At 46.9% G+C, this 25690-nt stretch overlaps 1 protein-coding gene across 6 annotated transcripts in view; it reads right to left on the bottom strand.

Moving 5' to 3' along the window:
- pard3ab (par-3 family cell polarity regulator alpha, b) overlaps positions 1-25690 on the bottom strand; it is a 302221-nt gene that overhangs the window by 126126 nt on the left and 150405 nt on the right. For 4 of the 6 annotated variants that reach the window (XM_086153154.1, XM_086153157.1, XM_086153155.1 and 1 more), the window contains exons 13-15: positions 21047-21103; positions 7713-7901; positions 6500-6670 (exon numbers count right to left, since the gene is read on the bottom strand). In XM_086153154.1, the coding sequence (XP_086009280.1) occupies positions 6500-6670; positions 7713-7901; positions 21047-21103 (417 nt within the window). The remainder of the gene's footprint in view (positions 1-6499; positions 6671-7712; positions 7902-21046; positions 21104-25690) is intronic. The other 2 variants (XM_086153156.1, XM_086153159.1) reach the window with 1 other exon arrangement.

Raw genomic sequence — 25690 nt, 5'->3', positions numbered from 1 at the left:
CCTCGCCGAGGTAACTCGGAAACACAATTAGCCGGCGGACAAGACACCGAACGAAGAAAAATGAGCTTCATTAATGCTAAAAAAATTACACCTGAAGCCAAAGGAAAAAACACAAACGCACTTCTCGTTGCTAATGCTAGCAGTGTGATTGCGGCGCTAATGAGGACGGATTTCCGGCGGCGGCTCAGCGACACGTCGCCGCGCCTCCACGTGCACAAATGGCAGCTTCGGCCTGGTCGCTGCTTGACATTTCCCTCAGGACTCATCATGGTAGGCTCTTCTTTGCTGGACAAATCGACCATTTTGCTGGTCACACACACACACACACACGTGCAGATACACAGCGGTCTGAAACGGCGTGTTTGCTCCCGTCTCTCTTCTGCTATTGTTTGTCCATTGGATCGTTGGCCGCATTGATTCACGATGGTTTCTGCGTTTAGTGCTGAAATTGATGGCGGCTCTCGCCGCACCGACGGCGACGATCCTCGACGAAGCGTAACGAGCAATAACACCATCACACTCCAGTCAATGCTCCGGCCAAATTACCACAATCGATGGCTGTGACTATGACGCGGGGATTCGATTTTGCCAAAAGGTCTTTGCCCGATGACCCTAAAAGCAGGGTAAATAGCTGCCACGCCTGTAAAAACCACCGCTGAGTGGATTCTGATGTATACAAACAGGTTCAGCTGATGGGATGCAGGTGGATACAAGTGTACGGGTAGATTAGACTGCTGGTCGCGTGGCGACACGTGGCAGGTAGTGAAGTGTCTCCAGCTGAAGGGCTGCTTGTTTCCATTGGGAAACTCTGATATTTGTCAAAAATCTTATGAAAAAAAAAAAAAAAAAAAAATCCCCTTCCTTCTATCCAGCTTCTTGAAAGCTCACTCTTTTTTATAAAAATAGTTCAAATAATTTTCAGGCAGCCTATTTGTTTATTTATTTATCTTATTTAAAAAAAGAGAAGAATCCATGGCGACAACTTAATTGTTCTATAAAGTTTGGATGATGCGGTTGACATAATGAAACCACATTGAAATGCTGCCAGTAAGCGCTGATATGTATTTTCTGAGCAAAGTACAGGTTACCTTTGCACTCATAAATACAAAAAGCGTGAAACAACTTGAAATAAACACTTAAAATATTATGAGCAAATACAGTATTTACATATCCAATTCATAAAATACATTCTGACCTCTTTTTTTTTTACGTGACTGGATTATCTTAACTACGTGCTTGATCCTATCTCAGCACTTGCTTCACCTCTTCTAAAAGAAAGCTGTGCTTTTTATTCAAATATTTATGAATCAAATATTTTTTGAGGTTGTTACACAATAAGGTTCGTCCCGGAGGACGGGACGTCGAGTCAGCCTGAAGGCAAAGATGGAGCAGCGATGTTTGTGCATCACAAGGTCTCAACATATCACCTCCTCCATATTCAGTGAAACAATTCACTAAAGACCTCAAACACACTAAAATAGGTCAAACTCTAAAAAATATATACCGTCATTTCCAGACTATCAGCTGCTTGCTTTTTCGCACACTTTGAACACCGCGGCTTTAACGACGATGCGGCTTATTTATGGATTTTTACAGGCTAACGAGCTTCTTGCTAGCAAAATATCGACCAATGAAATGACACACGGACGGTGCGGGACGCTGACTACTTCCTGGTCGGCTCCTGTAGCTTTTATATCTTTAACCCAAACGGCACTGTTCAGAAAAACATACAATTACGGCGGGTATTTAATGTTCAAAAATAATCTTTCTGCATTACAAACAGACAAGAGTGACTTCTATGTGTACTTTATTTTCTCTTTTCTAATTCCGAGGGCGCGGCTTACGTTCAGGTGTGTCCAATAGTCCGAAAATCACAGTAAGCTTTTAACCTGCTATTTTCTGCTCTGTGTTTGCGAGCCCGGCTTGGTTTTGAGAAACAAATACTGACGAAATAGCCCATCGGTAAAAACTGCAGGAAATACAAGTGGGTCAGGAGAAAACAATAAGTAGGACTTCAAAACATCAGGCTGAATCCACGCGGCTCTCAGGTCCAGTCTAACATTCACTGACCGTGAGTGGAGTTAACACACACTTGTTGACACATTAATGCCATCAACGACTGCAGGACAGCCATTTCATGGTAAAAGCCTGTGGTTTTAATGAAATGGGAGGAGACCCCATAACAAAACAGGAAGACAGTGATTTCTGGGGTTGACACGAGTGTTTTCCAGCGTCACGCAGCTCGTATTGACCTGAAATGAGAGGGTTGATGGACGGGCCGAATGGGGAGCCAAGGTGAGCCACGTTGTTATCGACGCTCGGGGGGGGGGGGACGTCTCCAAGACACATTAAAAATGTATATAAATACATGAATCAATCGATACATAAATCACACAACGGCGCGGGATAAATCCGAGACCGATGGCCGGTCTCGGGGAGGATTATCTTCCCATCAGGCGCTGGCGGTGACGGGGAGAGTCGACCGCCAGGGTTTCCTGGGATTCTCCCGGGAGACGAGAGCGTTTGGGTCTGAGATTTATGCGACGGGAAACATTTGAGATCGATTTGGAAATCGTCCGTCGGGACATGAAGACGCGGCCAGGACAGAACATGCAGGATTACTTGATTGAATATGTCGAGAAACGCATATTCCGGCTTCTGACCTACAGCGATCAGACATTATCGATTTTATCTGTGATTTGCTCGTTTCGAGGCATCGGGGATTCGATCAATCGGACGGCGGCCATATTTATGAGTAGATTACATTGTTTTCCTCCTCTCGGCGTGTTTTCGACAATTTTTCTTCAAAGAATTCAGACACCGGGACCGCCTCGGGCCAGGCTCCGGGCTGCGCATGTGAAGCAGAGATTGACACCGGAATTCGATTTCTGCACTTGTTGAGCCGACACAAACGGCGAGTCTGGTCTCACACGCCGACACGGCGGGAAGAAAAAAAAACAAACAAAAAAACCTTGATAATGAATGCATAAGCAGCTAGTACAGAATCACAAAATACACACACAATTACAGAAGCAAAGATGAGCATGCAAACCCAAAACACACCTTCAGGCTTAGCCTCTGCTTTCAATTACTAGACGGGCCACGGGGAAATCAAAACTTTGACACACTGGGTTGGAAAAAAAAAAGGAGTGTGGTGAGGCCAGGCAGTGCCAGAGGCATTCACGTGTACGCCTGTACAAACACACACACACACACACACACACAAACACCAGGCTCAAATCCCAGCTTTGAAGCAGGCGACAGGCCAAGGTGTACCGAGAATGTAAAACACGGCGGAGAAGGGACGGCAGAAAAACTTGTGTAGCTCACTTTGCAGCTATTTTACTTCACTCTCCCCCCAGGGAGGTGTGTGTGTGTGTGTGTGTGTGTGTGTGTGTGTGTGTGTGGAGGGGAGGGGGGGGCATGACCTGTTCTGCTTGCTTTCATGTATCCTAAAAACTGAGGGTATTTCCCTGTTGCTTGCTTCGGGGTGTGTTTTTATACAAAATAAAGGGCTGCATTGAAGTGGTGCCTGATGCCTTCACGCCCACAAAGGAGTCCTTATTAAAAGGCGGCAGTGTCAGCTGAGTTCACTGCGCTCTCCTTAAAAACCCAACCACTTGCCATTACACTTCCAAAAGGAATGGAGATCGGGGCGGCTTATTTAAAATAATAGAATGATTACAATCCAAGTAAAACAATTAGATCCGCACACAGAACCGTGTCAACTCACATAAACATCCGCCGGCGTCCAAGGTGACGGACTGGGGGCGGCCGGCGCTCCAACCGCCCCCGTCTTTGACACTGGCTGTTTTGATCGGCCGCTGTGTTTTAATGCGTGCACGGTTTAGCGTTAAACATTATCCACGAATCAGGCGCGGAGCCTCGGTGCGTCACGCGGCGAAAACTGCTTTGAGCTTCGTTATTAACTTTACGGAGCTTTCGGTCGTCTGAAGGATGAAATGGCCGGCGATGGCTGTTCTGCAGGCGGTACCGACGGTCACGACGCCGACCTCCTACACACAACGTGGACGGGCTCTAAACAGCGCACGCCGACTTCACGGACGACCACAGCATTCTTCTTACTTAAGGGACGGCCGAGGGTCTCCAGTTCTATAGCGTTTTCAAAGCGCTTCTCGCTGGATCACAAACGTTCACTGCCTTGCAAGTGAACTAACCAGAAGATAGCGAGCGTCCGGAGTCACGGACACGCGACCGACCGGGAATCCGACGGCAGACCTTCCGTTTGAAAAGGACGCCGATCCACCGACAGAGGCGTGACTCTCCTCTCGATGCAGGACTTCTCCATTATTTTCTGTTACGTCCTCCAGGAGGAAGAACACATTTCGCGCCCCCACCTCACTGTCCACCGAAAAACGTAAATAGCATCATTTGTCCACCTCTGCACAACACTGTGTCCTTATTGACATTAAAGAAAAATCAAAGAATTATCCAGCAACAGAGAATAACTTTATGAACATACAAGTTCCGGCTGCTTTACTGAAGTATCTTTCACAAAGCAGGATGATTGTGGCCAAGACTGTCGCTGGGAAAAGTCAAGCGGCGTATCAGCGTCCCGGGGGTTTCGTGTCTGTCCTCGTCATGCCGACGACATTTTTCCACCCAGTAAACGCGGCGGTCTGTCCTCGTGTCCCGCCGTCGTCACGGTGAATCCGGCGCTGCGTACGTTTCCTCACGTTAACCGTTTCCGTTTGTCTCATTATCTCCGTCTCGCGCCGCCTTTCTTATCGTCCCTGTTAGATATCTTCCCTCTCTTGAGGGTTTGTTCCCTTCACATCTCCTGGTCTGAGCTGTACACGCTCAAACCTCCACCAGAGAGCTGATGCTACACCAGAATCTCCACGTCCCCCTGCGACGCACCGCCGTTTGAGAAGTTTTGGATGTATGATCTTCTCTGTGTCAGACTGACGTTTAGTTTACTTCCGACCCCCTGCCGGTCGGAGAGTGGAAATGCCCCCGTCAGACCACCAACACACGATTTATCAAAATAAACCCCGATACGTTCACACGAATACAACCTCCCGTCTCATACTGACTAATTCCTGACCGAGAACCGCCATCGTTCATTCACTCTTGAACATTTTTCAAAGAAAATCACGCCGGTTAAGCCTTAGATTGTGGGTTCGGACTGAAAACCATCTCAATTTAGCCGCTAACTAATGTCGACACGACCTTGTCCGGGTGTTGCTACACTTTTCCACGGGCTGGCGAGGCGCAGCGGTCGGCACCGCAGTGCTCCGACGCCAAAGTGTGAACTTGTTTGTGAAACTTGTGTGAAGCCTCTGACTCCTGTTAAAGGTCATATGCTCTCAGTCAGTATAAATAACTTCCTTAGGTGCTAGTTTAACACACTACATTAGATATTTAAGTCTCTTTGAAATGAAGAAGAAAAAAACATCCCAATTAGGTTTATCTCTCGGATTTACGGGTTCCGGAGGATTTTCCGACGGCAGCAATGTCACCATTTCATTCCTTATCCTATTATAATTATCATTTGTGGACTCGACGGGGCGACGGCGGCTCGTGAGTTGACGTCCGGATGATGGGAAAACGCATGTTTATCCAGGTTAGAACATTGACACAAATACAGTTTGGAGGTCCTTCCAAGAACAGCAAACTCCCATTTCACGGTTCAGCGTTATCCTTCATCTCACCTCGTACCAGACGAGTCGGCGCCGCTCCGTCAACGTACGTCCTTGTAGAGTCTTGCTTTGCTTAATTTTACAAGGTAGCGTCTGTAGGTTTTTTTATCGCGCTCTTTGAACGTCTCGCGTTTATGAAGGGGGAAAAAAAAAGAGAAAGGCGATACAAGACCCGATGCTGCCCGCGGATCTTCTGCGCTGGTCAAAGATGGATATGAACGTACGGCCGGTCGAGGCGCCGCCTCGGAGGGGGAAAAAGCTTAACGGCGGGCCGTCAGATGAGCAGCCCGTCGTCGTCCCGCTGGAGAAGCAGCGAGGCCCCACAACTTTAGGGGTGAGTTGGTGGAAGGCGGCGGACGGCAGCTGGGTTTCACTGCTGCGATGGAAAGCTTTAATTGGCTTGTATTTTCTTTCAGCTTTTTTGATTTTGTATCTACTCGGGGTGGCGTTAAATCAACCTGTCAAGTCAACTGTGATAAGATAACATTCTTCAAGTGGATTGGCTGTGGAGACCTCTGAAGGGAAAAGCCCAAAGGAGGAGGAGAAGACTGTTGACATGGCAAAGCGGTTTAAACACTAAGTGGGTTGGAAAACGTCGCCAATAGTTACAATAGTGACGTTTGGAGTCCTAAATGAAATAAAACGATTAACAAAGAGCAATGCCGACAATGCTGTTGATATTCGCGGGCTGTCACTGTCAAACATTCTGCAGAAAGTTTGGCCAATAACGTGACCTGGAGAAAAATTCAATGCCTTTTTTCATATTCAACCCATTTCTTGACTTGGTCATGTGATTTACTAAGCCAATCAAACCCGGGTATGACTTTCCGTCTTACCTCGCTCCTTTTGCTCACTCGTCGGGCGACGATGAGCTGAATCATCCCCCGTTTGTTTCCCTCCGTTGACATGGACTTCCGTAGCGTCTCCATGGCTTCCTGGTTGGTTTTGCCCAAAAGCGATTCCCCGTTGACGGCGATGAGCTGGTCATTCACCCGCAGTCTGCCGTCCTGTTGGCGGGAGACCGAAGCTCAACATTTCCTCCAACAGCTAACAAACAGTACCTACGTGGCTGGTAAAAACCAAAGATATCCCTCTGAACAGCAGCATTTATCAAATCAAATTTAACACTCTTACTCTCGGAGTGTATCCTGTTTCGAAGCGCGATCTAATCTCTTCCAGAGAAGTGTGCTTTTTAGTCCATTATCTTGTCAACAGCCATTTGTTTAGAAGGAAAACAATCAAGCTGAAGCGCGGCAGACGTGGACTGCAGCTCAGCAGGCCGCAGCAGACAAAACGCCACTTTGCATTCATAGATTTTATCAGTGATGAGGCTTTTCTTCGCCACGACGGAGATACGGGGAAGTCTTAATGAAAGTCTGACGGTGAAATTGACAGAGTTGACGGAGAGCTGCGCCACGGATCCCCTTAAAGTCACCATCTAGATTTACACTCCAATGATAATGTGCCTTTGGAAAAGTATTCATTCTGGATGAAAATGCAGCAGAAGTGTCGCGGCCTAAAACCCCACCTTGGGGTTCACCTTGGATTGGCAACAAAATGAGAAGGATTTTTTGTCACGTGACTTAATATAGTGTCAAGCATGAGAGTTGTGTGATCGTATTGTAAGAGGCAATAAAAATAAGAAAGGAAAAATACATCTGCATCCTGAGCAAAACAAGGAGTGGTAAAGATACTATCAGCCTGCTTGAAAGGCTTCTCCACCAAACTCAGCCAAATGAATAGTTTCAAATATTCAACGATATATTTTTTTTATTCTAATGTCAGAACAAATGATTTCTTACCTGATTTTTTTTTTTAATAAAAGATGTCTTGATATATTTCAAGCTGGCCAATGTGAAAACGGTATATTTAATCACGTTTTAGAACCAGAAAAATGGGCGATGGGTACAAATGCGACACAAAGACGAGTCGCAAATCCTCCATGTTTTTGTTGTGTGAGATCTGGTATCTGGCCAGACCTCCAGGCTTTATTTCGACTGCCATCGAAATCGTATCTCGACTAAACGGCGGCGGACGGCCGGATCTTACTTTGCACGCCGCGCCTCCGTTGATGATGGATTTGACGAAGATGCCGAGGTCGGCGTGGTTCTCTTTGGAGCGGTTTCCTTTGACGCTCACGCCCAGGCCCGCCGAGCCCGAGTCGCTCAGAGGAATCTCGAAAGTCAGAAACTCCCTGGTCCCGTCCGGGGTCAGGACCAACTCGTCCTCCTCCGTCTTCTGCAGGGCGGTGAACACAAAGACGACAAAACAGGCTATCAAAATATTTGGGCGACGCAAGACGCGTTTGACCTCCACGTTCCCCCCGACAATAAAGGTGACAAGAAAAGTGTTGTTTAAAACAGAGTTTGTTGAGGGTCAATAAGGACAGAAAGACAGGGAAGCGTCTTCTGGCGTCACCAGACCTCCGTGGGGTTCAGTCCTGAGGGTGGCGGCGAGGACGGGGGTTCGCACGGACGCGTCGCCTTTTCACCGCTTTATCTGAGAATGGCTGATTCAGCGCCGGCCGCCCAAAATGAGGCGGGCAGATGAAGACAGAATTCAAAAGTAATTCAATAATATCGGAAGCCCCTGATCTAGATATGAAACCATTATTCATGAGTACGTCTGCATGGGCGGCCCGGGGGAGACCGCGGCTTTTATTAAAGTCCCCAAAGCACAAACAATGTTTGGGGAAACGCCGAGGACGATTCCAGACAGGGACGAAATATCAATTTGCTGACTGAACCACCATCGGCGGCTCGGATACCGGCGGCCTCGGCCTGCTCGGCCTGCTCGGCCTGCTCGGGCTGCTCCGAGGTCCGGGGTTTACGGCCGGGAGGGAGTCGAACGAAGCCGCGGGGAGGCGGCCCTCGGTTCACCCAGAGGCCGAGACGCCGAGACGCCGAGACGCCCGACCCGACGGGACACCGAGATGCATTCATGGAAACGCCATGAATGCGTTGAAAACGCCTGCGACGCTTTCAAAACAGCAGGTTGACAATAATTAGCAAAACCATTTTTGAACTGCTCAGAGCTTAATTTAGCCCTGGAAAAAAAAAAAGAGAATTCTGAAAATTTGGTTCAGAGTGCAAACCAAAAAAAATATTTCATGACATCATCTTGGGGGGATTTATTGCCAACCAGAAAAAAATGGGTTGTGAAAGCAGCTAAAACATTTGTCAAATCATCTGCTTGGTTGGCATTTAGTATTTCTAAAGTCTCTGTTCAAAATACATACATATATAAATCTATATATACATATACGAATCTATATATACATATCTATACATACAGATATATAGATATATATATATATATATACACACACACACATATTTACGCATATACAGTACATATACGTACACACACACACATATATATCCATATAGATGGATGGATGGATGGATGGATGGATGGATGGATGGATGGATGGATGGATGGATGGATGGATGGATGGATGGATGGATGGATGGATGGATGGATGGATGGATAGATAGATAGATAGATAGATAGATAGATAGATAGATAGATAGATAGATAGATAGATAGATAGATAGATAGATAGATAGATAGATAGATAGATAGATAGATAGATAGATAGATAGATAGATAGATAGATAGATAGATAGATAGATAGATAGATGGATGGATAGATGGATAGATGGATAGATGGATAGATGGATGGATGCAGTGTTTTTCCCCTGGATACTAGCAGGAATGATCTCCGGTCTGATGGACTGAAGCAGGTTTTTCGGGACTCTTGAACAAAATCGATCTCCCCACAAGCACACAAGAAGTGGGAGAAACACTATATTTGAGGGAAAGTCTCCAAGAGAATGAGAGGATCTACCACCATGTACACTGAAGTTGTTTTGGAAGACATCTAAACCTACCAGATACAAAAATGACCTTCTCCACACTGATCATCAAATATTTGGTATATTTTTTACTCTAATTTAACAATTTTGTCTTATTATCAAACACAATCCTGTAATTTCCATTAGTCTCATGCCTGACGCTCATGATTTGTGTTTTTTGGTACAGTTTCACTCCAATGACAAAGGTCGCGTGAGTATCTCCGGTACCATCTTGTAAACAAATAAATACACAGATGTGCAGTCAGTGTCCTTTTTGGGTTATAATCAAATTTGAGCTCATTTTTAAAGTTATGAGCCCCGCCCGCATCAGCACCGAGGAGTCAATTATTTCCACCCTATTTTTATCCACATAATAGTAATACTATTAAACCTTTTTCAATTTTTGCTCGTGCTTTACCAGTGCATAGGGATAAACAAACTCCAGAGAAATTGTAGGTTTTTCTTATGTATTTTTTTTTTCTTCTGGCAGTATTTTCTGTTAGCTAAATTACATTAAATGATGATACTTTAATCTTCTTAAAAAGTCTTTTTTCCCAAATGAACTCCTTACTCAACGTATGGTTCAGTTTTTTGCGTTTCTGACAGACTTATCCGAGGAAAGCGACGACACGGTCGGTCGTCCGAGTGTCAGTTAATCCTTGACAAAATCTTTTCACGGCAACCGGACTTGAATTTCTTCATTTTGGTTCAAAACTGAAGAAACTCAAGAAGAGACGGTTGATGTTAAATCCATTGAAAAAATCCATTTATATCCAACCACGGGTATTATTTTTTTCTTGAAATAATCCGTCACGTACCGGATGTTTCTTTGCAAAGACATATGTAACATTTTGGGGGAAAAGAAAACCTTGCGAAACACATAAAGTGACGGGAATGAAAGAAAGGAGTCGGGTCGGGCCCCGCAGCCCGCAGCCCGCAGCCCGCCCAACGCTGAAGAAAACGCCGCTCGCCACGCGCGAAGGTAAATTCAATGTAAAAGAAGCCTGCAGGGTATTTGACATGCCGAGCGCCCCCACCCACAACAGGTGCCGCTCTCACTCCGCCTATATATTCACTCTCCCTCTGTCTTCCAGGCCAACAATGAAAGCTATTCTCTCCTGCTTGTTATTTGACAGCTGTCTTCTGAATAGATGGCTGCGCGCATGCCCGCGTCTGGCAATTATCGCGCACGCCTAATGAATTCAATCATAGGGCTCGGTGTCAGCATGTCATTAGCTCCCTTTGTTTGCTGGGAGAGAGATGGAATTGCTCTGCGTGGCAGAGGCGGCGGCGGCGGCGGCGGCGAGGAGGAAGAAATGAGGATGTACAGAGGGAGAAGGATATGAAGGGAGGAAGGAGATAAGGGCGCAGCGCATGCGAGGAGCACTGCTTGTTTCAGAGAAGACTAAATTAAAAAAAACAACTTCAATTTGATCTGACACAACTCATGGGAAGTACTGAGGAATAATAACATAAGACAACGGGAATTTAATTATTTTGGAGCCTTAAGTCCAAGTCATTCTGCACGGAATTAAATTAAATGCTAATTAAAACGTGACTAACAATGACTTAATCCTCTTAAAATGAAAATAGCCCCCCCCAGAAAACAGTTAAGTATATGTTTATACTGAACATATAACTGATCAATACAACAGATATTAAGTGGATTCAAAAAATAAAAGAAACATCTGTAATGTTTTAGCACGCCGCCTTACGAGGATGAACCAGTAACGTGCGGAAAAAAAGTTAACAATCCAAACGGAAATATTCAGGCCAAAGAAGAAGCGCTTAAAACGCAGTTAGCCGTGGTTACCTATGATAGCAGCCCCCGGAGAGGCAGTTCAAGGGCTCTTCTTCTGGGTAGAAATTACATTTCTCATCATGAACTGCCGATGTCGTCTCCGGGTCGCGGCCAGCAGCTCGTAAAGCATTGGGTCGTGCGGACGGAGCCGGACCGGACGCTACTTTTCAGACTCTGTCTGAGCTCAGCGCGATCTGGCCGGGACGCCTCGCCTTTCCAGAGGCCAGAGGTGAGACAGAAGCGACAGCCGGCGGATATTTGCTGAACGCTGGCTGGCTAAGAGACACACGGGCGCGTCAACGGTTCATCCTATTGTCTACAATGTCTACGTAGACATCGTCTACATATTGTCTACACCTATCGTCTACTGGTCCTTTGAACCAGTAACACTGAACGCAAATGAACTATTTGATTGCAAATGGCATACTTTAGATTGTTGGAGTTGTGCGTTTCGTCCACTAGTTCCTCTTGATTCCTTGAAATTAGCCGCGGCCTCCTGGCGTGTCACGCAGACAAGGTTGTTTAGGATTTCCGTGTAAAGATATTCCAATTTCCACTTTCCCTGAAAGAGGCGGCCCTCGCCGTCAACTCGCTGTGTTTTTTTTGAGTTACGGTTGCCATTTTTGAAATGGTTTGGAGAGGACCACACGATGCCCTTTGACCCTTGTGACGAGGGTCAAAGTTTCCCGTGGCCACAGGGCTACCGCCATCTACCGGTCAGACATAAAATAGCTTTTTGTACAGCATGTTTTCCACTGCGGTCAACAGTGCTGGCGGCCCCATAGAATTGATTTTATGACAGAGGCTGCGGGCCGGTGGAAATCTGAACACGGGCCGCATTTGGCCCGCGAGCCGGACTTTGGACGCGTCGGGTTGACATCCTCGCACACGATGCTAAATGTAATATTCTTTGTGAATACTGCGTAATATTCTTCCTGATTGTTGGCAGCCGGTTTCGCGGGGAAACCGTCAGGTTCGCTCGATGAATCCGGCTGACGGGACGGGACGCGGCCAGATCGGGCTCAGCCGCTCGGCCACAATCTCAAATACAATTACTTTCTGAGCTGATTATTAAAATGGCAATTATAAATTGTCTGGACTCGTACGAAGGTGCGCTCCCGCTTTCCCGCTGACGATAATGGAATTGTGAGGATACATCATTCTGAACTCGGGGTAAATATTTGCCGTACGGACAATGTGCAATGAGTAGAAAGACAGTATCTCCTCTGATCCAGTCTGAATTTAAATATCCTGGACGTGTGTGTGTGTGTGTGTGTGTGTGTGTCGGACTGAAGAGAGAGCAGCGCTGAATTATATTTTAATCACATTAAAAAAAAGTCTGTGAGATCATGAAAGTTATATCTCAGCATATGTCATGTTGCTATTTCTCAAGAAGGTAAATAAAACATGAACAATCATAAATAAATAAATATAGATAAAGCGAGGGGGTAAAACCCTCTATCGCCCCCCGGTGGCGCCGGAGTTAAACATATAAAATAAAAGAAAAAGATATTGGGGAAAAAAACAAGAAGAAGCCCGGGCTAAAACAAACACGACACCGGAAGAGCCTGCAGAAGCCGGCGCACACAGCAAAGCAAAGCAAAGCAAAGCAAAGCAAAGCAAAGCAAAGCAAAGCAAAGCAAAACAGGCAGGAGGGTTGCAGACAAATAGGGCCGGGGTGAAAAGGCAAGGAGCTGAAAGGAAACGTCTGGAAAGAAAGAGAACGCGAGCGTGACGGCGACACTGTGAGCGGCAAGCCAGTGTGAATGAAAGGATGAATCCATGTGGAACACAAAAGGAGACGCCGCCGCCGCCGCCGCCGCCTCTTCCCTCCCTCTGCCTTCTGCCCTCTTCACCTGCCTCCTGCTGCCACCGCTTTCGGGGGAAAAAGTGAATAAATAAACCTTCTCTATTTCCCGACGTCCGTCTTCTCCCTCCCACCATCCTTTGCATTTCTCCTTCCTTGTTTAGATGAAAATGGCCGGGCCAGAAAGCTATTTCCCGGCGGTGCTCCGGGAAACGCAGCGTGGAGATGGAGGACAATCGGCTCCGATGCAAATTGTCGGCGTTGCCAAGACGTGGCGCTTCTACGGCGCCCGTGTCAAATGAACAGAAGCATTTGGACGCAGGTGTAACTCGCCGCTGCGCCGTGAGCGTCGTCAGGTGGACGTCCGCGACCTCCGCCGAGCGGCTGACACTCAAACTGCCTTTCCTGGAAACACCTCCGCTTTTTTTTAAATGGAAAACCGGGGGGGGATTTTGTGTGAAATGAGACAAAGTGGAATCCAGACACGGCACGGCGTCGGCGCCCGGCTCTGACATCGCCTCCACTAAACCAATCCTTGCGTCGCCAAGAGCTCGCCGAACGGCGCGGCGGCTCAGCCGGTCCCAGAAGGTCCCAGAAGGTCCCAGAAGGTCCCAGAAGGTCCCTTTGGGGGTTGAATTGTTTATTATTTTCTAAATGATCAATTCGGTTTGAACTTTGCCGTCTCATAAGTCGATGTAACGGTAAACAAGAAACCCTCGCCTTCTTAAAATAATCGCCGATGTCAGATTTTCAGAAAACATAAAAAATGAACCATATGTTGAATGAGGAGATGATTTTGGGGGGGGGGGGGGGGAAGGCAAAAAATAGTTATTTTCAAGTGACAATTTAGTAGATTCTGCCTGATCATCGGCGCCGGCGTGCAGGACAGGCGTCAGAAGATGGACGTGTGGAGCTCACATGTCCTCCTCATATCTGCGCAACTTTCCTCCAGAAATCCCAAACTAGATCAGCTTAAGATCCTAAACCGCCCGGACGTGTGAACGAGGAAGCCGACGGTTGTTTGTCTCCGTTCGTAGCCTCGTTCCGGACCCTTCCGACCTGACCGATGACGGCTGCTATAAACTGGCCTCCTGACGCTCCGACAAAAAGCAGTGGAGATGATGAACGCCTGCGGCCGGACAAATAACTGGAGTGGCAGGAATCCACTTCTTCTCCTTTCAGTGGTTCCCGTCAGGCGTCGCCGCGGCCTCCACCTAACAATGTCCTCTGCATCCTCTTCCCACGTCCTTCACGCCCAGAAACCTCCCTGCCCGCCTCCCGCCTGCCGGCATCCACAGGTGATGATGTCATCAGAACATCGGTCGGTCCTCAAACCGGCGTCTCCTGCGGCGACTTCACGTAATAATAAGAACTCAAGCCTTATATCACTCCTGGCTCGAGTGTTTGACTCGCCGTGCTGGCGTTTGTCACACACATAGAACAGGTCGGTTTGGCTTTTTTTTTTCCAAAACCAACCTAAGGTGGACGCCGTGGCCTGCGGCGATGCTGCCAGATGTGAACAATCCATCGTTTGCTGGAGTAAGACTTTCCAAAGAAGGAGTCGGCCAACATCAAGGCACTTCCGAAATTGATTTTCCTCACATGTATGTCTCGCAAAAAGCACAATGGAAACGTGCACTATTTTTTTGGGGGGGTTGTTCGTCCGTGCGAACCTGCTTTCAATCTGGTCATAAATGTGACAGGAAAAAAAAGGATTGAATGAGATGAATAGAGAAGCGGGGATGCCAGACGAGCATAAAGCAAGAAAAAGTTGGGCGTCTGCCCCCGGAGGATTATAGCCGGGAGCTATTTCCCCGTGCTCAGCGCCGCTCGTGCTCAGCGCCGCGATAATTCCTATAATTTGCATCTGAATCGGTCATTTGGAAACAAATACTTGGCATAGAATGAAAAAAAAATAAGAGAGCGCGAAAAAAGTTCAGTATCACCAGCGCGTTGTAGCTGGGATATTCTTTGTGACGCTCATGCAGCGCTTCTCAATTATTTCTCTTACGCCCCCCGAGGAAGAAGAAAACATTTGGCGCCCTCCACCTTCCCCGCCGCTTTTATAAATAGTATCATCTGTCAAGATAATTGTTGTACGTTCACCTCTGCGTATCCTTATGAACATTAAACAAAAGAAAAAAGAACGAGCTGTAGATACACTTACAAGAAACAATAACTTTACTAACATTGTTTTTTAGTCTGTAACAGAGAAGATTTGAAGTGAATCAATTTGCCTCAAATTTATAAAAAAGTGAAATCCTTCTTTAAACTGCAAACATTGTTGACCGGCTGAACCATTTGATCAGATTATTGATCAGCAGCATTAACTCAGGCGCACAATATAGAAAACCTACAAAACAAAAATGAATAATGTATTTGCAAGTGTATTTGCAGTCCCTATGTCCTCTATTGTAAGTCGCTTTGGATAAAAGCGTCTGCCAAATGCAATGTAATGTAATGTAATGTAATGTAAAAACAATTCTTTTTCATCACAATGAGGAAGTCAGGACCGACGGCGACAACAAGCAGGTTTCTCAGCGCACGGCTTTTGGAAACCAGACGTTACGACTGTCAGAAGCTCAGCTCAAGCTTCCATTCGCTTCCTCGGATTTCCTCGTCTTCGCTTTGGTTTGTCCGATATCTCTGTCTCTCGCCGTCCCTCTGACAACGAGAGCGCCACCGCCACAAATACACTGTATTCCGCTGCAACAAGAATAAGCGTGTTTCCGGGGTCACAGGCGCCCCAATATTTGAGAAGCAACGTCACTTGTAGAGCCGGCAGATACGCTTGTGCTGCCGAGCCCAACCGTTAGCATGAAGACGAATAAAGCTTCTTAACATGATTCTTCTGTTCTCACCATATGCACTCTCTTTCTCACACACACACAGACACACACACCTTTCTTTGCTTCAGCGCCTGAGGTGATAAGTGGGTCAGCACCTCGCCCGACTTTGGCCAAACAAATCCGGCAACTGGAAAAGTCGCTTTATATATATATATATATATATATATATATACATTTTTTTTTTTTTTTTAAAGAGAAGAGAGTGAGCTGAGGACAGGAAGGGAAAGCGGGAGCGATGCAGCCGGGGAGGGATGGAGGGATGGAGGGATGGAGGGACGGAGGGATGGAGGGATGGAGGGACGGAGGGATGGAGGGAGAAAGAGAGGGAGGCAGTGAAGGGTGTAATTAGTGGAGGGGAGTCAAGCGTGGAGAGCATTGTTGGCCGCCGACCGTCGCACAATCTATCTTTTCATTCACACTTTCTTCCCGACTCCTCGCTCGCTTTCTGTCATTACGTGGGCCTCCGCGGCGCTAACACCCGCCTCTCCGTTCGCCGCCCCCGTCCGCACGCCAAACACACAAATCTAAGTGGTCACACCTGCCCGCGGCGGTGATTCCCTTCGGGCTCCCGCCATCCAGCCTGGCCGGGTCCCGCGGGCGCCGCCGGGATTGGCAATCTCACTGAACCCCCAAGAGGACGTGCCCCGAAAACGCACCTACACCGTTTGATTGGAGCCATTTCACGCCAAGTGTGAGAACGATCTGATTCCATGTTTTGTTTTTATTTGTTTTTTTTCTGGAAGGGGTGGAAAAACCGGGACGATAAATTAAGATGAACCGATTATTTTTCCCCAAATCTGAGTGAAATATATGATTTAAGACGGGCTGGATCACAGATTAGGTGTTTTTTTTTTTTTTTTTCTATCGCGCTTAAAAAGACCGACTGCTTCCTCGGTCTGAAAATATAAAAATAAAAGCTTCCATGATGCGTCATCCAGAACAAGAGTTCACACCTCAATAAATTCAGATCCCGGTCAGGCTACAGAAAGGACTGGAAAAGGTCTGTTCGGTCTCGGGGTGGATGACCGGCACTTTCAAACTTTCGAAACATGGTACGCTGTGAACTTTCCCTCCACAAAGTCTCCCGGGTGTTTGTCGGATCACCTTTTTACTTATTTGCTATGTAGAGATCAAAGCGTCCTTTATTTTTTAAATAAATAATCTGCATGGACGGCTTCCCTTTGAAGCCCCCTCTGTTCAGCCTTTAATTAGATGTAATTCTCTTTTTCTTGTCGATATACTTGTTCGTCCATTTGTGTGTTCGTTTGCGTCACTGCGCCGCTAAAAAAGCCGAGGCGCGGGCGAAGCTAATTTCCTGAGCAACAATCACGGCGGGGAGCTCGGATCCCGGTGATGAGAATCCACGAAGGAAATGCATTTTGTTTATTGGAATGTACAAGGAGCCTTCGCCGTTTGACGCCCGCCGCCTCAAAAGATAGATCTGCGACTCCCGAACCCACAGAGTTCACGGCGCGAGTGCCTTTCTCTCACTTCCTGACATGTCACCCTGCAGCTCCATGCTGATAGACCATGAATATCAAATACCTGTGCAATCGGTGAAGCTGAGACGGGCACAGCGTGGAGGAGAACGGCATGGATTTGTGTGTGTGTGTGTGTGTGTGTGTGAGTGTGTAACGGGGTGAGAGAGTGACAAAAATACAAAGAGAGTCAGATGTGAAAGGGTCTATAGGTGCAAACCTGTCAGAACAAACACAAAATATCATGCCGACCCGGCAAAAATGTAATCTTTCTATCCGGCAGCCTTTCCCGCACACAAGGGTTCTGCTGGCAACGCTTGACAGCGAGAGGTTTCTGCAGACGGATCGATCGATGTGAACGCGGACCGACTTCGGGGCTCGCCATCCAAAACTAATCTCCCGCCCTCGTTTCGGCGCCGTCTCCCTCCTTCTCGGGAAACGACGTGGCTCCTTTCGAGCCGCGGAACCCACTAGAAGCCATTCGTCCCTGCATCCGAGCCCAAGCAATTACACCACCAGCTGCTCCCGGTCACTCCACGTATGCGAGGACATATGTGTGCGGCGCATGTGGCGTGCGCTTCTGAAGGGCTTTGGGTTTGACGCTTATCTGGTGTGTTTGTACAGACCGAGTACTCTCAAGACTTGCGTCCAAAGAATGCCGGCGAAACCCGAGGTTCCCCCTCAAACCGAGAATTCTGGGCCATTTTTCCGGATTTCGGAGTGAACCGTGAAAGAGTGCGTCTCAAATCTTGGCTCGATTTTGATTGCAAGGCGCTGTAAGTCTTTCAAAACGATAGAGCAGTCGTCCAATGAGGACCAGGACGCAATTATCCAGTTGGAAAAAAGTCATCTATAACATCCGTACATCTTGTAAATATGATTTTCTTACATAAGAGGCACACACTGCGCGGCTAAACTGCAACTCCAGAGCGATAAAGCTGCAAAAATGTGTGTTTACCCCCCTATAATGTGGTCATTAGTTGGAGAACGCCGGTTGGCGCCCCTTCGGAGGAGCCGCGACCAGAGTCCCAGCGTGCATGAAAAAGGTGGATGGAATAAGTGTCACGGCCGGCGATTCAAAGTGAAAACCTAAAACCAGCGGCGACGTCTTCTGAAGGGATGATAACTGCACCAACGCCAGCCGCGAGCCAGAGGCCCGGGATCCGTGGGACGCGTCTTCGTCCCCGGCAGGCCGTCCGAGGCGGTCATGATTCAACAAAATGGGGCGAATTAAGTCTAATTAATCCCGGAGCACGCCGCACCTGTTTCCAGATTTATTACAAAGCTGACCTATACTTCGGAAGGGGGGGTTGTATATGTACGTATATAAATCATCTTTTTTTTTTTTTTTTAATTATTTTCATTATTTTTGTTAATGATTATTATTCATTAATTTTTATTATATTTTATCATTTATTATTTTTGAATTATTTATTATTTTATTTTTTATTAACTATTTTTTGGATGACTGAGCGATATTATTCGACGTTCGCCTAGTTGGGAGAAAAGGAAGTATTTATCTTCTAAATATGTCAAGGAATTGTGTTACGGTGATAAAACTTCAGATAATATAGTATTTATTTCACTCGATTTTTTTGCCAGCGGCTCAAAACACCTTATTTATCAAATTGAATGAAGACAGTCAAATCCGTGCGGGTGTTTAGATAAGAAACTGGTCCGACGGTCGCCCGGATCGAGGAAACCGTCCGACGCGTCGAGCCGCAAATCACGGTCCGCGGCATGTAAATGTGGCGCTCGACACGGCACCGGGAAAGATCCGCACATAAATCTCCCCCCGATGTGAGTTATGGATGGTGTGCGGCGCCGCGCCGTCCGACACAGCTATTCATTGTCCGTGAAGGCCGGAGAACAAACGCTTTTTCAATCCCGCAGAAGAAATACGCCGGCTTGATTTCATTAACTGCCACTTCCTCCAGCCGGGGGGCCACCGATCTGCGGAGGGAGCCGTTGTTGAGGACACTCGGGATGAAACACTGTTGACACTCATCATTTCCACCTTGATGACACGTGGATGTCGACCACCAGTCTAAAGTCACTGCTGCGTGTGTGTGTGTGTGTGTGTGTGTGTGTGTGTGTGTGTGTGTGGTTGTACCGCAACAATGATCACATTAACAGTGGAGTAGAGAACTCCTCCCTCTGAGCGTTGCTGTCTCAGTTGATTTAAAAGCATCTGCATTACAGGATAAAAAAGTTGTTTCTTCAAGTTTGTCAGAAAAAAAAACAAAAAAAACGGAGCCACATGTTGAGAACGGAGTCGATTTCGTCACAGGAAAAAAAAAATGTTCTCAAAAAGTGACCTCGGCAATCATTTTAAGAAGGGGACGATAAAGTATGTTTTGTATGTTGAAGTATATTAAAGTATGTTAAAAAATAAATAGAAAAGCTGACATTTTGGAAAACATCAAAAGGAAGGAAAAAGCTCAAAACCAACAAGACATTGTATAAATATCAAAGACATGACATTAGACTATTAGTAGTACATTTATAAAATCAACCAGGGGTCAGCAAAGTGTTCCAAATGTATTTTTCATTTGTTTTGCAAATTGCCGTCGCTTCAGTTGGTGTAACGTCCATCTTCCACCACTTTAAGCGTGAATGTTTTGCTAAGTAAAAAAAAAAAAAGCTGACATTTTGAAAATAAAGACTGAAATAAAGAAATTAAAGATCGAGGCGTTGCGAATGAAATATTGAATAAATGGCAGGCAGCCAACCAAAGCATAGAACACCGAGTCAAAGGTCAGCGAGGAATAACCTCGGTGTCTAAAAGAATCCATATTTATCCTTTTCTGTCTGCGTTTTTATCACCGCCGAGCCCAAATTGGCGGATCGGTCTCGTCTCCGTCGACGTCACTCGCGACGCCGATGAGGCCGAGCGACCTATTTCGGAAAACATCGTGACGGAGCGATAACACGGCGGTTTTCATTTTATTTTTTCGCCTCCGTCGTCACCGGCGACGGAGACCAATATCATCATTTGACGAGAGGCTTACGGCCGGCGAGCGGAGAGGAAACCCGCTCATCTGATAGATAGCGTCTCGGCGCGGGGGGGGAGGGGGGGGGGGGGCGGAGGCGCCGTCACCGCCGCTGATGGCTTTTCAATATAGCATAGCAGTAATTTTCCATAAGCCCCGGTGACTAATGGCGTAAACAATGGAGCTGAATGTTCACGTTATGGGCCCATTATGGAGCCATCGGGGCCGGCGTGTAAAGACGGATGCCTCTGATCCGTGTTCCATTGTAAAATAAAATGTAAAAAAAATAAAAAAAGAGGAAGAAACAGGTGGCGCATGGTGACGCGTGTCTGGAGCATGTGTTTGAGGAAGAGCGAGGCGGAGTGTAATAAAGAGAGAAGATAGAGACGTCGAGAGAGAAAAGACAGAACGGAGAGGCGACGGGAGGAGGAGAGGAGCCAAGAGTGTTTTGTTTATACAGGCCATTGGTGAACCAATGGATTGCTTAAATGACTCCCGGCCTATTTGCGCAGCCGCCCAAACTATCTTATTTGCTTCTTGCCGCCCGTCTCCCCGCACGGCGTAACGACCCTGAGCGGCGGCGCCATGCAGCGGTTACCTCCATCAGCCAGTGGGCTTTTCCGGCCGGCGTGGCCGGCGTGGCCTGCCTGGGATGCTGAGGGAGCAGTCGAGAGGCAACAGGTTAGATAAACCAGGTTCAAGGCCCAGTGTGTGTGTGTGTGTGTGTGTGTGTGTGTGTGTGTGTGTGTGTGTGTGTGTGTGTGTGTGTGGAAGGCGCGCTGGGAAAGATGGAACGCTGATGTTTTTAACAATTTATCGTTAAACGATAAGTCCGATGAATTTCAATCAGATTTATTTCATTGATTTGTGGATTATTCTTAAGCCGTTTTATGATTTTCACGCGGTCCAGATTTCAAAACCTGCTCAAATCGATCGGGAGGGAAAATGGGACCTGGCTGGAGGCACAATGTTTGAGATTAAAAGAACTCAAAAACACAATTCTGAAGCAAATCTTTGTAGTTGCAGTTAACAGTTAAGACAATTTATACTTCATTGTATTTCTTATTCTTCCTCCTTTCTACTATTATCTATTACTGTTATGTTTTTACTTGAAACTCTGGCACAACAATATCCTTCAGGATAAATAAAGTTGTTCTCATCTCATCTCAATAATATCTGTTAAAAAAAAAAAAACTGACAAGTAATTTTGCTTTCTTTTGTTTCCCATTGTTTTTTATTCTTATTCACGTATTTACTTTCAATTTGCTGCAAGTACCCAGCTTTCAGCAGGTTTCAATGGACCTCTGAATAGCGTAGCCTTCATGCACGAAAAGGGGAAATCCAACCAGTTGTGTGTGTGTGTGTGTGTGTGTGTGTGTGTGTGTGTGTGTGTGTGTGTGTGTGTGTGTGTGTAACATCAATAGGGAGGAAAAGGGTGGGAGAGAGACACTGCAGACTCCATGCTTGATGCCAGTATTAAAGCATGCATTTATGGCTGATTATACGAATATTTTCAAAAATGTTTCCAGCAAAATGGATTTAAAATGTTAAATTTTCAGATGTATTTATTATTGCTGTGTGTGTGTGTGTGTGTGTACTATCTGAATATTTCAGTCACCGACCCCCTCCGATAAAACATCACTACATTTGACACGCCGGTCCTTCCAGACCGCCGTAAATGCCCAAAAAAGAAAGACAACAGGAGCTACTGTGAGAGGAAGGGAGGAAGACATGCGACTCCAACGTTATGCAGACGTGGAAAATCACCAGGCAGAATCAGTGTGTGTGACGAGGGTTGGTCTAGTCGTTGGTGAGGCGAACACGCGGGACGAGGGGTTTAGCTATCGAAGCGCCGCCGCGCTCGGGAGACGACGGGAAAGTTGGGGTCATTTAAAGGACGCTCTGGAGAGAGAGAGGGTTTCTGACACTTTCGAGCTGCATTTTGCTTCCCGACACTCGACGGAGGCGTCCGTCACAGGACGGAGCGACCCGGCCTCACAACACACCCCTCAAACCTGGAAAAACACTCTATTATAGCCCATCGCCTCGACATTTCTTCCTGGTTTCCAGTTTCCTCACCCGCGGAGGCATGAATAAGGAGTCACCTTAGTCACCTCTTGCAAAAATCTATCTTCCTCCACGCCGCCGTCCAACCGTCCAATGACATTTTTAACCGCCGTCAGAATCAAATCAGACCCCGATCAACACCTCCAGACCTGTGCTCGCATTTTTGTGCTTTCACCCCGTGTCAATCTACACGCGTTCTCGGCATAATGTCGCCACTCCACAGATGTTGTTGCGGCGCACGCCCTCCCATAGAATTACTGTCTATCGAACTGTTTTAAAATACACACGGCTTGCTTCTTTTGTATGGATTTCTAAGCCAAACGGGCCGCGTTCGTCTCAAACGCAGGATTAAAATGTGACCTGTAATCGAGAGCTGATGCTAAAGCGCAGCTTTCTGTTCGACGCGCACAACAACCGCACGCCGACCGCGACCCCGGTTTCCACATCTGGTGAATTTCAGCCAACGCTAAGAATTAAATTAGGTGACGGACGGAAAATAAAACAGCGGCCGACGCCGCCGAAACGACGAAAACGAGCCACGGATCCGGCGCAGCTCCGGTTGCTTTGAATATCAGAAAAGTGACGAGTGTGAATGAATTTCATTTATTTGTTTGACTTTTTCATCATGTTGTAAATTCCGCTCCTACTAGAACGTCACTTTACCGTCAAAGTCCCTCTCGCAGGAAATGCAAAGCCAAAAAAAAAATCAATCCCGGAGGATTTTCTGCCCAGAGTGAAGTTTTCAATAATTAAAAGCACGTCGGGAAAATCTCCCACTGCAAAGGTCAAGTCTATCCTCCTGCAGAAAATGTCCGCGAGGAGTTCAAACGCAGGCCAGACTCGGTGATTTCTGGGCGCTGAGCAGCGCCAGACTCTGGGCGGCGGCGGCGGCGGCGAGCGAGGTGACCGGAGGGTCGACCGTCCGGCGTGACGAGCGCTTTCTCTTTCCCGCTTTTACCTTCACTTTTTAGCTGTTTATCGCAGTTTAGTTTTCCAGATCGCATTCAGTAATGGTTCAAAAATAGCGAGAATGTGACGTTAAACGAAAACGTGGCTTTCGTAACCCGATCCGGCCTCTGCTTTTCTGACTTCACTGACTAGAATCTGGTGACGTTATTGGCAGCACTCATTTTACACCAATCTAATTTACTGCTCAGAGAATTACCAAGAATTTATTTACTTATCTTATGTATCTGCTGCTTATTGATATTTTACCGCACCATCTTCATCCATTTATTTCAGATTTATCTCATTTTATTCCTTTCTATTTCTTCACTTGACGGAGCGACCGAGAAACGCTCGATTTTCCTCCGACACCGAAAATGAATTTCTGATTCCGGCGTATTCACCTCCGTGATGCGTCATGACTTATTAATTTACACAGCGAATCAAACTATTTACGTGGTTTGCAAAATACGGCAACAAAGTCAAGGGTCTATTTTTTGAACAAAACAGATGACTAGACGTTGACCACTGGGCTAAAGGACTCGTATGAGATTCACCAGGTCTTTTCTGCCGGGTTTAGTAATCCGGGTCGGACCGAAGGCGTGACTCAGCGAAGGCTTGGAAAGGGCAGCCCCTCGCGGCTACTTGAACGCGCCGGGCGATTTAGAAAAAGGGCCCCGATCGACCAAACGCGCTAAAAAGTGTCACCGCTTCAGACATTTCCATTAGCGAGCGTGTGCAAATGGCTCTTCCGCAGCCTGGGATGTTTCACAGTCGGGTGACAGAAGCCATCAACGGCGCATCCCCCGCTCGCTTCCGCTCGCCGGAAAGCCTGCGACGCCGCGCTCCGGCTGAAAAATGACGCGGGCGCTCGGGCCGTCGGACGCCGCTCATCCGTGCCAAATCCGCCGATGTTCAGCGTGCGGAAGCGGCCGGCGGTGCGTTTGAAGGGCGAACGCTCCAAGCGACGTTGGGTGGATAAAGTTAACTTCGGGAAACGGGTTCCACAGTTCAAGTGGAAAAGAAACACCGAGCGCCGCCGATGTTTATTCTTAAAGACGAATCCCTCGTCATCGTCGGCCCGCGATACATCATTTCACGCTATCGTCCTATCCGTCTCCGCGACGAACCCGACAAATAAATCAAATAATGAATAAGCCGTTCCCCGTCGATCGACGAAGCCCACTAAAAGCCGCCGTCTCCGCGCCTGATGAATATGTCTGACCGCGGAAAAGCATCCGACGGGCGGAGCGTCCATTACGGCGGGCGGCGTTCTGGGAAAGGGCGAGGGAAGACCCGCGGCTGGACGGTCGCTGCGAGGAGGGCGGAGGAGAGACAGAAGGCAGGGGGACAATGGCTTTCCACCAGCTGTCTGGCTTCCAGCCCAGAGATACTATTGATTTTTAGCAAGGTAATCATCCGAAACCAGAGAAAATTAAATTTACCTTACCGTCGGAGGGGAGGGGAAAAAAAAAAAAAAATGACAAGATGTCTTTGGCAAAATTATGCTAATATATGTGGCTGTTTCTACTGTATGTCTGATTCCATTGTGATGCCACTGATTGAATTCAAGTGTCAAAATTAAATCCCAATGTAGTTTATAATTGAAAAGGAGGCGTCGCCTGGAATCTGCAGAAGAAGCTCAAGTACGGAAAAAAACTAGTTATACATTTGGATTCTTTGAAAATGAATAGTTAATAGTATGGTAATGTGCCACAAGACAGGATTTGGAATGAACACACACACAAACACACACATACAAACCTAAATAGTAACACCCCTATAGAATAATTGATTGATGCCTAATGACTTCATTTCTTTTAAGCCTTTTATAAAAATGGAAAAGGTAAAGTATCTTCCAGATATGTTTGTTTTTATAGTCACAAATGAGTTTGTATCTATATAAATAGATAAATACATTTTCGAGAGCCACCTGTACATCTACGGTCCCTTGTTGAAAATCTCAGCCATTAACTTTCAACGGGGAATTTTAAGCCGGACTATGAAAAGAGCATTTGCTGAAACAGAGAAAGCAGACAAATGAACGAATCGATAAATAACAAAGCTGTGCCTCCCTGACGACACTGCAGGAATGAGCCCTGCCGCCGCCGCCGCCGCCGTGACCTTGGACGCCATATTCCACGGTAACAGCGCCGCAGCAGCCGGCGGTCGGCATTACCACGTCAGCCTTTCTGTTTGGAGTTTGTGGGTTCTCCCCCTTTCCTATCCG

Source organism: Fistularia commersonii, chromosome 10 (assembly GCF_037954325.1).
Source record: "Fistularia commersonii isolate RoL2024-O1a breed Wild chromosome 10, RoL_Fcom_v1.0, whole genome shotgun sequence".
NCBI classification, from domain to species: domain Eukaryota; kingdom Metazoa; phylum Chordata; class Actinopteri; order Syngnathiformes; family Fistulariidae; genus Fistularia; species Fistularia commersonii.
The sequence above is the reverse complement of the archived record's forward strand: the minus strand, read 5'-3'. Positions and strand labels throughout refer to the sequence as shown.